Below are 14,966 nucleotides of genomic sequence, written 5' to 3' on the forward strand. Positions count from 1 at the left end.
AAAGTTGCAGAACAGAAAATGTGAAGTGAGCTTGCCTGAGTAGGTTTTCAAGTTTTTGTCGAATACATGTTTGAATTTTAGCTCAGGCGACGTTTCGGAACTTTGGCAGCAGCATATAATTACGCAGTTGCTGCTGACAACCGAAGCCATTCAACATTGCCATTGACAGTGACAGGATCAACCGACCGAGCAGACGACAAAGTGAGAATGGAATCTTCTGGCAACATGACGAGGTTTTTCGTGTTCTGCATCGTATTGGCCCTCTTTCCTTCAGCAGGTATGTTAGAATTCGATCTGTTTCAGTTCACATTACCTTCTTGCTTTTTTCTCTTCCTTTTTTTTTTTTTTTTTTTTCTTTTTTTTCCTTTTTCTTTTTTTCTTTTTTTCCCCCCTTTCTTCTTTGTTTTTTTCTTCTTTTTTTTCCATTTTTTCTAACGAATGAACGAAAGCATGATAAAAGTACGTTGAAGGGGAGGGGATGAAACAATGGTAAAAACATGTGTAAAACTGTATATTTCAGGGGTATGACTAAAAGTATCAAAGTATATTCAAACTAGCGGAAGACAAGCATTGACAGAGAAAACAAAAGTGATATGGTGTTATCAGTGTGTCCTTGAGTTGGCAATGATGTCGGATCACGTGCATGAGCGATATCTTGTCACCGAGGAATACTATGAACAGATGATACAGTGGTAATGTATATATATAACATTGGCAGGTAAAAGGCTGAAGAAGTCTACAAACCATTCAATGATATGCTGTAAAAAAAAATATTAAAAACAAAAATTTTCTATAGATATCTAAAGGAGGGGGAGGGGGGGGAACTCACTGAGTAGCTCTAGTTGTATGGGATGTGGTCAAGAATGTTTTGTTTTTTTTAACTAAAAAAAAATCAAAGAAAAGAAAAACGGAAGACAACGATGAAAGATACGTACAGATGCTTAAGACAAGTGTTTAAGGAAGTGAAAGATATGTAACAAAATCCACTCACAGAAAAAAACTATGAAAAAAAACAAGCAATACATTTTTGGTATGTGGTATATGTTGGTTATTTTCTTCCAAATATTTTGAATTTTGTTTCTGCTCTTGAATAGTGGTCTGAGAGGGGAGAAAAGAGTGGGGGTAAGGGGAGGAGGGTTTACCATATATAGATATATATATACACTTAGTATTATGGTGTGTGTGTGTGCCTGCATGCTTGCCCGTCACCTTATGACTAAAACTAGTAACAGCATGTATGTTTGGTGCCAGTTCCTAGCATTCCCCATTACATGTCTCCAATCTTGATTCATACACACCGAGAAAAACATACAACATGGAGAACATTGAATTCAGTTTCACTCAGTTTCTGAAGGAGGCATCGTTGCGTTCAGAGAAATCCATAAATGCTACACCACATCTGCTGGGCAGGTGCCTGACAGCAGCATAACCCAACACTTGTCAGGCGTTGAGTGTATGCTTGTATATTTGTACACTTACCAGGGTGAATTGTTTTACATAATTTTGCCAGAGGACAACTTTAGTTGCCATGGGTTCTTTTTCAGTGTGCCAAGTGTGTGCTGCACACAGGACCTCAGTTTATCATCTCATCTGAAAGACTAGACGCTCAGTTTGATTTTCCAGTCAAAATTGGGAGAAAGTGAGAGTGGGATTTGAACCCACACCCTCCCAGACTATCTGTATTGGCAGCTGAGCGTCTTCATTCTGCCCCCTTCCACCTTCAAACATTGGATGTATTGAGATAATGAAAATGACTGTCACTGAAAAGCTATACCTGTCGTTCCAGCCCATGCAAGCAAGTTTGAAGTTGACAACTGCATCCGGATGGATGTGGATGGGACGATAACGATCGATGCTGTTAAAGATAATCAGACAGTGAGTATTTCTGACTTTTATATTTTTTCTTCTGACAGTCTTGAGTTTAATGAATGAGTCAGTGTCTGCCTTCACTTCAAGTTCAACAAGTGTTCAAGTTCATTTGAAACTTACTTGTTAAATGTTTGCTCATAGCTTGCTTTTTGATTTCATGGTATTGTCTTGTTTTGTCTTGTCTCCTTCCAGGGAACTTGATTTTCTGTTCCTCTTTCCTGTTTTCTCTTGCTTCCTCTACCCTCTCCCATGTTTGGTGTCTGACTTTTCTCTGTTCTCTCTCTACTTGTTCACTTGTCATTCTCACCCATATGATAATGAATGTAAACTGAATCTTTGGTACCATATAAAGTATACTATATCTTTCGTATTTGTAAGTAATCTGCTTGGATGCATACATGTCCGTTTAACTAATGTACTTAGTGTGACATTAAAAAAAGTCAGCTTGGCCACCTTTTTGCTCATATTTTTTCTTTCATTCTTTCTTTTTTTCTTTTTCTTTTCTTCCTTTATCAATTATTTGTTTTGTGTTATCAGAAAATCAGTTTCCAAGTAGACTTGTCACAAATTTCCTTTCACCTTTGGCAGAATAACTTTTCATTCTTGAAACTTCCTTTTTTAAAAATCATCATGCAGGAATTCAGTTTCCAAGTAGACCTGTCAGACACTTTTCATTCTTGCAACTTTCTCTTTTTTTTTTCTTTTCAATTAAAGTTTCAGGTTTTTATAAGGGGAAGCCAGAGAATACAGACAGATCCATGTAGTTATGTGCTACACCACATCTGCATGCACTCAAGGCCTGACTAAACATGTTCGGTCAGGCATCTGCCTAGCAGATGTGGTGTTGCGCATTTATGGATTTGTCCGAACTCAGTGACGCCTCTCTGAGAAACTGAAACTTAAATTTTTGGGTAACACTAACAGGAATTCAGTTTCAAAGTGGACCTGTCAGACACGCCGTTCACCATCACCGAGGGCGATAAATGCAGCAAAGAGGACACATCGCGGTCCATGAAAGTTCAACTGAACCAGACGGACAGCGTGCTGAACTGGGTCCTCTTCTTCACCACAGCCAGAAACGACCTGCGGTCCACCATGGACCAGCTGCTCAAGTTCACGCCCTCCGCTTTGTTCAGAAACAACACTCTCTCTGATGGTAAGGAGGAGGTGGAGGGTGGTGGGGGGGGGTGAGATAAGTTGAGATAAGAATGACTTCATTATCTCATGAAGCAAAACTGTATTGGGTGCAGCAAAGCATAGTGCAGACAATTACCCAACGTACACATTACTTGTGGTTTTCGTGTTAATATGCATGTGTGTGGGAGGCTTTTTCAAGAGTTGGGTTTTTTTTTGTATTTTGTTTTGTGTGTGTGTGTGTTCCAGCCCCCCAGTTTATGCCCTCCTCTTTCTTCAAAAACAACTTTCTCCGATGGTAAGGGGGGTACCATAAGATAAGAATACCCTCTTTGTTCAGAAACAGCACTCTCTCCGATGGTAAGGGGGTGTACCATAAGATAAGAATACCCTCTTTGTTCAGAAACAGCACTCTCTCCGACAGTAAGGGGGGTACCATGAGATAATACCCTCTTTGTTCAGAAACAGCACTCTCTCCGATGGTAAGGGGGGTTACCATAAGATAAGATACCCTCTTTGTTATAAATAGCACTCTCTCCGATGTTAAGGGGGATACCATGAGATAAGAATGCCCTCTTTGGTTTTTTGGGTTTTTTCTCAAGGCCTGAGCGTGTTGGGTTATGCTGCTGGTCAGGCATCTGCTTGGCAGATGTGTAGCATATATGGATTTGCCCGAACGCAGTGACGCCTCCTTGAGCTACTGATACTGATACTGATCTTTGTTCAGAATCAGCACTCTCTCCGATGGTAAGGGGGATACCACTAGCAGCATTGCTAATAACAGAAATTCCACCTCAAACGCTTTCAGCGAAAAACGTAGTGGTGAGTGGTGGCTATCACAGTGCTTTGGAGTGGTTGTAGGATCATATAGTTGTGTTGTTTATTGTTGCTCATCACCAGCTTTGTGAATAGTGTTTTATCATCTCCATTGTTATTGCTTCATAAGTATCTTAGCTTATAGTTTTATGGCAATTTATTCAACGGGCGCAATAGCCGTGTGGTTAAAGCGTTGGACTGTCAATCTGAGGGTCCCAGGTTCGAATCACGGTGACGGCGCCTGGTGGGTAAAGGGTGGAGATTTTTACGATCTCCACGGCGCCTGGTGGGTAAAGGGTGGAGATTTTTACGATCTCCCAGGTCAACATATGTGCAGACCTGCTAGTGCCTGAACCCCCTTTGTGTGTATATGCAAGATCAAGTACGCACGTTAAAGATCCTGTAATCCATGTCAGCGTTCGGTGGGTTATGGAAACAAGAACATACCCAGCATGCACACCCCCGAAAATGGAGTATAGCTGCATACATGGCGGGATAAAAACGGTAATACACGTAAAAGCCCACTCGTGTGCATATGAGTGAACGCAGAAGGCAATTTATTCTTGCGAAAGAAAATGCAGTGGACACGGGCATAACATTTCAACAGAAAATATTCATTTTAATTACACATACTTAACCGTGACTTTCCTTTATGGCAATTTACTCTTATGAAAGAACTGCAGTGGACACAGGCATAACATTCTAACGGAAATATTCATTTCTCTGTGTTTTGCAGAACTGGTGACAATCGACGACACAGGAAACTTGGTTCTGTCACTTTTGAATGCATCGTATCGGTGCCAGGCGGAGCAGAGTATTCAGTTCAATTCAGTTTCTGCAGGTGGTTACGACTTCAAAGTATCGCAGGCCATAAGGAGCCTCCATGTGCAGCCCTTTAATTTGGAATCTGGCAACAACTTTAGTCCTGGTAAGAAGAGGCTGTGTGTGTGTATGTGCGTGTGTAGTAGTAGTAGTAGTCCTCAGTTTAATCTTTCCACTTTAAGTGATATAGACGGGGGGGAAAAAAAAAAAGAGCGGGGAGGGAGGGGAGAGATTGTATGTGGGGAAATAAGTGTGTGTGTGGAAGGGGGGCAGGGAGAGACAACGGCGGGGGGGGGGGGGGGGGGGGGGAATGGAAACGTTGACATCAAACAACTAACAGCTAATGTGTGTGGGTGTGTGCACTCGTGTATATCTGTATACATCCAAGGTTACTATATTGTATTCATGTGTATACTGTTTTTCGTTCCATATTTAAACTGACAGTTTGTTACGCATAATGTTTTATTGAAATTAAATATGCAACTGAACAGTGATTGAGGTTGAGTAAGCTTCAGGGGAGTATTTTGATTGAGTGTTACTGGTAATGCACTTCCACATGTAGTAAATCCAACATTGTTTGGCATTTTCTTTTGCGATTTGGCATACATGCATTGATTATTGGATGACAGGGGCATTAGACGAGCTGTTGTTTTTTAATTTTGTTTTCTGAAGTGCAGATCTTCCCACTTTTTCTTTGCTCAGGCTGACTTGTAGATTATATAATATATATATATATATATATATATATATATATATTTATTTATTTTGAGAGAGAGAGAGATGTGGTATATACATGTAGCAGATGATGATTCATGGAAGGAACAAGAGTTGGTGTTCAGAATACTGTGCTTTTGATAGTTTCAGACACAGTTGTTTTAAAATATTTGGCATTCAGTGTGTGAAAGGTGTTAAAAAAAAACTGTATGCATTAACAAAAAAATAAATATATAAATAAATAAAAAATATATAAAAATATAAAAATAAAAAACTGTATGCATTAATTTTGTGATTAAAAACTTGTATGACCCATCTTTGGTTTTAACACTGAACAACACTTTTTTTTTTATAACTAGCTGAAGAGTGCTGGTTCTTTAAAAAAAAGTGTATGCATTAATTTTGACATTAACCCATTGGTTGCTGTTGTCGCCACAGGGTGACTTGAAGGGAGAATGCTGCTGGCACCGGTCGACAACTTGAGCATTAGAGTTAACAAACTTGTGCTACTCTTCAAAAAATAACGCCAGACTTAGTCAGCACTTCCTGCCACAGGTACCGCAAACATCCTTCTCATTGTTGAACCAAGTCGTGTACAGTTTGGGGCAATTTTCAGCGGCTTTTTTAAAACTTAGTTTGAACGATGGCAAGTTCAAGCAGTTCAGATTGTCACAAACAGTCTTGCTTTTGACCACACTATATGGGACAGCAAATTGATTGATTGATTGGTTGATGTGGATACTTATATAGCGCCTATCCTCTGTCAGAGACCAAGCTCTAAGTGCTTTACAAACACGGGGACATTTGCACCACAGGCTGCCTACCTGGGTAGAGCCGACTGACGGCTGCCACTGGGCGCTCATCATTTGTTTGTGTCATTCAATCAGATTTCAGACGCACACACACACTCAGACAGACATGTAACATTTTACGTGTTTGACCGGTTTTTGGTTTGTTTTTTTTAAATTTACCCCACCATGTAGGCAGCCATACTCCTTTTTCGGGGGTGTGCATGTTGGGTATATTGTTTCCATAGCCCACCGAACGCTGACATGGATTACACGATTTTTAACGTGTATTTGATCTGTGTGCGCATACACACGAAGGGGGTTCAGGCACTAGCAGGTCTGCACATATGTTGACCTGGGAGATCGGAAAAATCTCCACCCTTTACCCACCAGGTGCACTGAGATTCGAACCCAGGACCCTCAGATTGAAAGTCCAGCGCTTTAACCATTCGGCTATTGCACCAGACTGCAAGTCTAATTAAAAGTCATTGGGCAGAACATGATTTTGCTGCTGACAGTGACAATGGAGAAGAGTTCGTGCCACATGGCATCTGCTGCACAGCCAGTTTTCAGCTGTACTGTGCAGCTGGCTTGCGGCTGTTGGCAGCCTGAATATAGCTGGTGATGTAAGGGTTAAAGACATGTATGACCTATCTTTGGTTTTAACACTGAATAACACTTTCTTTTTTTTTAACCAGCTGAAGAGTGCAGTGCTGACCACACCACTGATTCAGAGCCCACAACTGAGATGACCACACAACCTACGTCCGCTGATTTGACCACTCAGCGTTCCACTGCCGATTTAACCACACAGCATTCCACTGCTGATTTGACCACTCAGCGTTCCACTGCCGACGTGACCACACATTCCAACTTGACCACCCAACGTTCCACTGCTGACTTGACCACACATTCCAACTTGACCACCCAACAACGTTCCACTGCTGACTTGACCACTCATTCCAATTTGACCACCCACCAACGATCCACTGCTGACTTGACCACTCATTCCAACTTGACCACAGAACCTGTGACCACAGAATCGACCAGCCAACCTGTGACCACGACACCCACACCGGACGTGGAGAACACCTACGTTGTGGAGAACAAGTACAAAAACGTCACCTGTATTGTGCTGAGGGGTGACATCACATTCCGATACATCCAGTATAACACGGTAAGGGCAGGTTTTATCTTGTGTTCTATTTTCTGTTTGTCTGTGTCGTATTCATCACCTTCCGAAACATCCAGTACGAGGAGTTTCACATGTGTTCTGTGTCTGTCATATGTTGTTTTGAAAGGAGTGAACCTATTGAACAAAGTGCAGTGCAAAGGCATGGTTCCTGTTTATACTGACCAGTATTCTCAGCTTTACAATGATCAACACTTATCACTGACAGAACTTGATAATCACCCCTGTTACTGACCCTATTATTAATCACCAGTCACTGACTGCACTTATATAATCACTCACATCCATGACTGCACTTACTGCATAAATCACCGATAGCACTTGCTGCACTTACGTAATCCCACAAATCACTGACAGCACTTGTTGCACTTACGTAATCCCACAAATCACTGACAGCACTTGTTGCACTTACGTAATCCCATAAATCACTGACAGCACTTGCATAAAACATCAATGACCGTTCTTTACGTAATCGCGCACATTGTCTTGTGTTGATGAACAGACCAGCGGGAAACAAGCGATAGCAGACCCCATCACCATTCCCCGGATGAACGCAACGTCGGGCAATGTCAAAACCAGCGGTTCGTGCGGCGATGGCAGCGGCCCTGAGCAGCTGATCATCACATTCAACAAGGAGTGGAATCTGACCCTGACCTTCACTCGGGGGTCAGAGTTGACAGCAGAGAAAGGGACGGAGGAGTACAGTTTGCAGGACATCAAGTTCGATTACGTCTGGTCGCCGGAGTTTTTCCCAAACGCGTCCAACAGTGGTAGGTGGTGACACTTTTGCTTGGTTTGAAATGAGTTTCTGTGGGTTCATGAAATATTGATTGCAGGTAAGCTGAATTGATCATGTGTAATGAATAATTTACCTCTTCTGTTTCCATTTTTGTAGAAAATTGTTGATTTTCTTTTGTGGATTTCTTGGGTTTTGTTTTTGTGGGGAAGGTAGAAAATTGCTTCATCAGGTTAGTGCAATCTTAATGATTGACTGGCCTCATACAAGTTGGCAGAAATCAGTTTGTATTGGCTATGATTCTGCTCTTGAGAGTTAAATCTGAATTTACTAATTTGACAAAAAAAACAAGAACGCCAGAGAATCGACAGACAGAAAATACGAAAAAAATCATAGCCATAAGAAGAGCACAGGAACAGGAGTCATGATGGTTGACGTAAAAAGAGGGTGCTCGTCAGGGGGGCAAAGGGGAGGTTACTTCCGTGAGGTTATCGGCCGTAGCTACTTTCGTTTTCTCTGCAGAGGCGGGTAGTAGTTTGCACAGGACAGTTTGCCGGAGTCTGCACTAGTGGGTCACGGTAAGTATGTTACTTAAATTTTTGGTAGAAAATTTCCTTTTTCTATGTGTGTGCATATACACATGCATTGTGTGCATATGTGTGTGCATTTGTGTGAGTGAGTGAGTGTGCATGTGTTACTGAATGCAAGTTGTAGAGACAATGATATATGTACATCACATAACCCAAAACTTGTGCTCCATGTATGATGTTTGTGTCTGACTGGAGGTGTTTTTGTTGGGGGTTTTTTGGGGGGTGATTGACTGGATTGGGGGTTTTGTGACTGACTCAGCGACTGAGTTGGGTTTTTGTGACTGACTGAGTGGGGTTTTTGTTGTTTTTAAAAAAATACTTGATTGGAAAAGGGTTTTGTGGAGTGGGTTTCTGTGACTGACTGGAGTGGGTTTTTTGTGACATTGGAGTGGGTGGGTGGGGGGTTAGATAGCTGAAGTGGGTTTTTGTGGAGTGGTTTTTTGTTACTGACTGAAGTGGGGGTTTTGTGACTGATTGGAGCAGGGTTTTTTTTTGTTTATATATATATATATATAGTTGACTGGAGTGGGTTTTTGTGGAGTGGGGTTTTGTGACTGACTGGAGTGAGGATTTTGGGTGGGGTTTTTTTTATAGTTAGCTGAAGTGGGTTTTTGCGGGGTGGGTTTTTGTTACTGACTGGAGTGGGGGGTTTGTGACTGATTGGAGTAGGTTTTTTTTGGTTTTTGTGGTTTTTTTAGTTGACTGGAGTGGGTTTTTGTGACTGGAGTGGGGGTTTTGTGACTGACTGCCACGGGGAGGAGGAGATGGGGTTGGTAATCTATAGTTTACTGGAGTGGGGTTTTGTTACTACAGGAGTGGGTTTTTGTTACTACAGGAGTGGGTTTTAGTGGGGTTTTGTTACTACTGGAATGGGTTTTTGACTGACTGCAGTGTGTGTGTGTTTTGGAGGTGCTTTTTTTTTTTTTTAATATAGTTTACTGGAGTGGATTTTTGTGATGGACGAGCTTTTTTTTTTAGATTGACGGCAGTGGGTTTTGTTTTTTTTAACTGACTAGAATGGGGGGAGGGGGGGGGAAGGGGGGTTTGTGTGTGTCATACTTGAAAGATTTACTGTTGTTCATTTGTTTTTTATGACTGGAGTGTATTTTTTTGTGATTGACTCAGATGGGTTTTTAGTGACTGACGGAGTAGGGTTTTTCTCTCATTGTTTGACTGACTGCGGTTGGGTTTTTCCCCCCTCCCCCAGACACCAGACATACAGGCAGGGCCCAGAACCTGACAGGGTTCCTGCAGGGGTCAGTGGACGGAGGGTCCTACAAGTGTGATGCCAAGATCACCCAGGCTCTTGACAACGGCGTGCTCATGGAGACCACCAACCTTCAGTACAAGGCCTTCAACTATGATGCCAGCGTCAAGTTTAATGACAGTAAGTACATTCCCCTGTGACCCCTTTCTAGACGCTGTTGAATTGTATTGTGTTACTGTCTGTCACAACAGATTTCTCGGTGTAAATTTAATGACAGTAAGTACAGCCCAATGTGATCAGTTTTTCAGACACTGTTGTATTGTTACTGTTTTGTCAGCAAATTTCTCAGTGTAAATTTAATGACAGTTTCGTATTGTACTGTGTTACTCTTTTTGTACAACAGATTTCTCAGTGTAAATTTAATGACAGTAAGTACAGCCCAATGTGATCAGTTTTTCAGACACTATTGTATGTATTGCGTTACTCTTTTGTCAATAGATTTCTCAGTGTAAATTTAATGACAGTAAGTACAGCCCAGTGTGCGTCAGTTTTGTACTGGTGATCTCTTTTGTCAATAGATTATCTCAGTGTAGATTAAAGACAGCGTACAGCCAAAGTGATCAGTTATTTCAGACACTATTGTATTGTATTGTTACTCTTTTGTCAATAGATTTCTCAGTGTAAATTTAATGACAGTAAGTACAGCCCAGTGTAATAGGTTTTTCAGACACTATTGTATTGTATTGTGTTACTCTTTTGTCAACAAATTTCTCATTGTAAATTTAATGACACAGTACAGCCCAATGTGATCAGTTTTTCAGACACTATTGTATTGTACTGTTACTCTTTTTGTACAACAGATTTCTCAGTGTAGATTTAATGACAGTAAGTACAGCCCAATGTGATCAGTTTTTCAGACACTATTGTATAGTACTGTTACTCTTTTGTCAGTAGATTTCTCAGAGTAAATTTAATGGAAGTGAATACAGCCCAATGTGATCGCTTTCTAGATACTATTGTATTGTTACTCTTTTGTACAACAGATTTCTTAGTGTAGATTTAATGACAGTAAGTACAGCCCAATGTGATCAGTTTTTCAGACACTATTGTATTGTACTGTTACTCTTTTGTCAGCAAATTTCTCTGTGTAAATTTAATGACAGTAAGTACAGCCCAGTGTGATAAGTTTTTCAGACACTATTGTATTGTATTGTGTTACTCTTTTGTCAATAGATTTCTCAGTGTAAATTTAATGACAGTAAGTACAGCCCAGTGTGATCAGTTTTTCAGACACTATTGTATTGTATTGTGTTGCTCTTTTTGTACAACAGATTTCTCAATGTAAATTTAATGACAGTAAGTACAGCCCAGTGTGATCAGTTTCAGTTTGTTTCACGAGCTCAAGGAGGCATCACTGCATTCACGCTATACATCTGCCAAGCAGATGCCTGACCAGCAGCGTTCTAACGCGCTGTCAGGCCTTGAGAAAAATTTTAAAAAATAAAAATAAAAATGTGATAGTTTTTAGACACGATTGTATTTTGTTACTCTTTTGTCACAACAGATTTCTCAGTGGGTTTGTTTGGTTGGTGGTTTTTTTTTGTTTTGTTTTTTTATTTTTTTTTTTTGTTGTTGTTGAAACATTGCTGTTGTTGCTGACAGATGTGGCGGAGTGCCCTGCGGATGAGAACAAGACCAACGTTATTCCCATTGTCGTTGGTGCTGCCTTGGGCGGTCTGGTCATCATCGTCGCCCTCGCCTACGTCATTAGTCGTCAGCGTCACCGCAGGACTGGGTACGAAGCGCTGTAGGGCGGTGGTGAAGAGCCGGGATTGGAAACTGGTTTTGTTCAGATAAGGGGATTTTGGGGTTGGGTTTTTTTTCGTCACTTTTTTTTCTCTTTTGTTTTCTTCTGTTTTGTTTACTTTGAGTACGTTTTTCAGGTGTGTAGCATGTTTTATTTTTTCAGGATTTACTTTTTTCTTTTTTTTTTCTCCTGCCAAATCATCACAAAACTGCCCTTTCCTATCTCTGTGGCTGCCTTCACCTCTACACTTCGTCTCGCTCACTATGATCGGCTTCGGATCCACTCTGTTTACACATACCCAGATTCAAACACTCGACTGATGGCCGCCGTTCTTTTTCTGTCTCTGGACCTTGTAATTGGAGTGAACTTCCTCTTTTGCTTCAAGTCTCCACACTCAGCTCTTTCAAGTCTGGCCTTAAAACCCACCTCTTCCCAAAATAGCCTCCCTTGCCTGCCCTTCCTTGTCTTTAGTTTCTCCAGTTTTAGAGTTATGCATGCATGTGAATGACTGGTGCGAAAGCGCTTTGATTTGTCTCTGCACAAGATTCAGCGCTATATAAATACCATTATTATTATTATTATCACTGCAGTTTCTGTTTCTCTCAATGCCGCTAATCCTCTGACTCAATATATAGACAGGGTGGATTGATTACTAAACAAGCCATTTCATTTCTTTAAAATTAATCTTTTGTGGTAATTTCACTTGGCTTGATGTACTTATATAACGTGTGGTGAAAGAGCGGAGACATGCACATGCGTTCCATTCCATCCAGATTTCGTTATCCGAGTTAGGAACTGAAACGGTCATTTTTCTCATTCTCTTCTCGACGGGCGCCATAGCCGAAATAGTTAAAGTGTTGGACTTTCGATCTGAGGGTCTCGGGTTCAAATCACGGTGACGGCGCCTGGTGGGTAAAGGGTGGAGATTTTTACGATCTCCCAGGTCAACATATGTGCAGACCTGCCAGTGCCTGAACCCCCTTCGTGTGTATGCGCAAGCATAAGATCAAATACGCACGTTAAAGATCCTGTAATCCATGTCAGCGTTCGGTGGGTTATGGAAACAAGAATATACCCAGCATGCACACCCCCGAAAACGGAGTATGGCTGCCTACATGGCGGGGTAAAAACGGTCATACACGTAAAAGCCCACTCGTGTATATATGAGTGAACATGGGAGTTGAAGCCCACTAACGCAGAAGAAGAAGAAAAAAGGTCATTTTTCTCAACATGCTTTCTGTCTTGAGACTGTTGTCGTTTTCTCAACATTTCAGATTGAAGACTTACATATTCAGACCTGACATTGTAAAAAGTCTAATTCCCGGGTTGCAGTTTGTGTTGATATATTTAATTTTCCATCCTTTTTTTTATTTTTTATTTTTTTAATGCTTTTCATCCTTTTTTTTTTCTCGACGTTTTTTCGCCCGATTATTCTTTCTGTTAACTGTTTAAGAGAGGAAGATCTTTAGCTTGAAAACATAATTCTAGAAAAGCGAACAGTGTGAGGGTATTGCAAGACCATTTTCTATTTAAAATGTGACATTTCTTAGCTTCAGGTGTAAAGGTGGAATTTGCACAGCAGGTGTCCACGTACTTATTAATGCCTTGATAATGAAAGGGTAACATTTTTTGTTTTTCCACTCACTCCTCCTCACCTACATTTTATTGAGCTGTCAAAAATATGGTTTATTTCTTTAGTTTGTTTTTGTTTTGTTTTTGTTGTTTTTTGTTTGTTTTTAGCATTGCCAGTCTTCTGTTATTCACTTTAATTATTTTTTTGTTTTTACATTGAGACATAAATGTAATATCTTTAATATTTTATTACCCATTATGTGGTGTTGATGTAAGATGCCTTTTGTTTTCCGCAGAATTAATTTTGTTGATCTTGGTTTTGTTGATTACTTACTTTCCTCCTTGTCTTTGAACAGTGAGGGTGGTTTTGTACAGAAAACTGATTCCCAGACAAGCTTAAATTCAGCTTTAATTCATACTTTTTCAGGCAAGGTAGAATTCATTCTGAATTCATTCTGAAGTATCACAGGCAAGCTAAAATTCACACTTCAATGCAACAACAGACAGGCAAAACTTCACACTTTAAAACTGTCACAGACAAGTTAAAAAAAATATAAAAACAAAAATCACATAACAGGCAAGCTAAAATTCATACTTCTACACAAAATACAGGCAGGCTAAAATTCATCTTCAAAGTTATGCTAAAAAACATGCTATTGCTCACTATACCACTGGCTGAATTGTACAACAGGAAAGTCTGGGTATACACATTGCTTGCTTTACAGGTTAGGAAAAGTATTCTGCCATATGTATATAATCAAAATGAATGTGAATGTTGAATTGATTGTACTTGCCAGCTGAGAACAAGGAAAACTTGTGGAAAGTTGAGTTAATTTTTCCTGAACGGAAGACTCAAGTTAAAAAGTGACTGGCAGGTTAATGTTTGTACAATTACCTGTACCTGTCTTTAGGAAGGAATACTGTTCATTTCCAGTTCATGTGCCTGTGGAATGGATCAAAGATACATACATTTTTGGGTATTGTTTGGAAATTTGCCAAAGAAAAACCACTCTTCCTTTTCAATTTTTGTTTTTGATATTTTGTACTAAGTTTACCTGTGCTGATTGTGATAAAATATTATTCTTGTCCCGTGATAATACTCCAATGTTGATATTGACTTACACTGATGACATTGCTACATCTGTTTGTACAGTTTTGCACGGCTCTGTTCAGTTTTAGAGTGTGGTACCTTGCTAAACCAGTGAAAATTGAATATGACAATCATGGAAAACTCGGATCCGCCTGAAAACTGAGTATGGCTGCCTACAAGGTGGGTGTAAGAAGTCATACATGTACAAGCCCACTTGTGATGTGAGTGAACATGGTAGTCACAGTCCACAAAGAAAGAAGAATGATGAACAAATTTGCAATGTATTTTGGCTTTGAAAACCAACATCTATGAACTTCACAACTGGCAAGTGTATGTGTTGCTCATTTTTATTTTTGCAAAGACGAGAAGTATGTGGATTTCCAGCTGGACCGTGGAAGGCATTTCATTTAAGAAGAAACAGATAAGCACTGTTTGCTTCATTTAAAAGAAATTTAAGTTAAGAAAGGTTGTTTTCTGTCATGTGTTTGGTCAAAAGTTGTTTGCTACCAGAAGCCTTCTTGTTCAGACTTGGAAACAGTGTTCAGATGTGGACTTTCTTTCAATCCTGACAGATGTTAGAACCAAAACAAATCTTGTCATTCAGTTCATTTTAATTTGAAACCACATGT

General features: G+C 40.3%; 1 protein-coding gene across 2 annotated transcripts; it reads left to right on the plus strand.

Moving 5' to 3' along the window:
- Positions 1-4: 4 nt before the first annotated feature.
- On the plus strand, positions 5-13,387 carry LOC143275342 (lysosome-associated membrane glycoprotein 1-like). 2 transcript variants are annotated; one of them, XM_076579370.1, is made up of 8 exons: positions 5-277; positions 1,787-1,875; positions 2,794-3,025; positions 4,556-4,747; positions 6,842-7,320; positions 7,838-8,105; positions 9,869-10,048; positions 11,531-13,387. In XM_076579370.1, the coding sequence occupies exons 1-8, from the start codon at positions 208-210 to the stop codon at positions 11,677-11,679; spliced, it is 1,659 nt and encodes a 552-aa protein (XP_076435485.1). In that variant the 5' UTR covers positions 5-207; the 3' UTR covers positions 11,680-13,387. The 2 variants fall into 2 exon arrangements, with proteins under 2 accessions (XP_076435485.1, XP_076435486.1); XM_076579371.1 differs by having other exon boundaries at positions 7,169-7,320.
- The last annotated feature ends 1,579 nt before the right edge of the window (positions 13,388-14,966 follow it).

The sequence above is a fragment of the Babylonia areolata genome, chromosome 30, assembly GCF_041734735.1.
Source record: "Babylonia areolata isolate BAREFJ2019XMU chromosome 30, ASM4173473v1, whole genome shotgun sequence".
Classification (NCBI taxonomy): domain Eukaryota; kingdom Metazoa; phylum Mollusca; class Gastropoda; order Neogastropoda; family Buccinidae; genus Babylonia; species Babylonia areolata.

What these genes read in the sequence shown, in the direction of transcription:
- LOC143275342 (XM_076579370.1), top strand. Translation starts at nt 208, where the DNA reads ATGGAATCTTCTGGCAACATGACGAGGTTTTTCGTGTTCTGCATCGTA. An exon ending in TGGCAACAACTTTAGTCCTG is followed by an intron (nt 4,748 to 6,841) that starts GTAAGAAGAGGC and finishes TTTTTTAACCAG; the next exon opens with CTGAAGAGTGCAGTGCTGAC. An exon ending in GATACATCCAGTATAACACG is followed by an intron (nt 7,321 to 7,837) that starts GTAAGGGCAGGT and finishes GTTGATGAACAG; the next exon opens with ACCAGCGGGAAACAAGCGAT.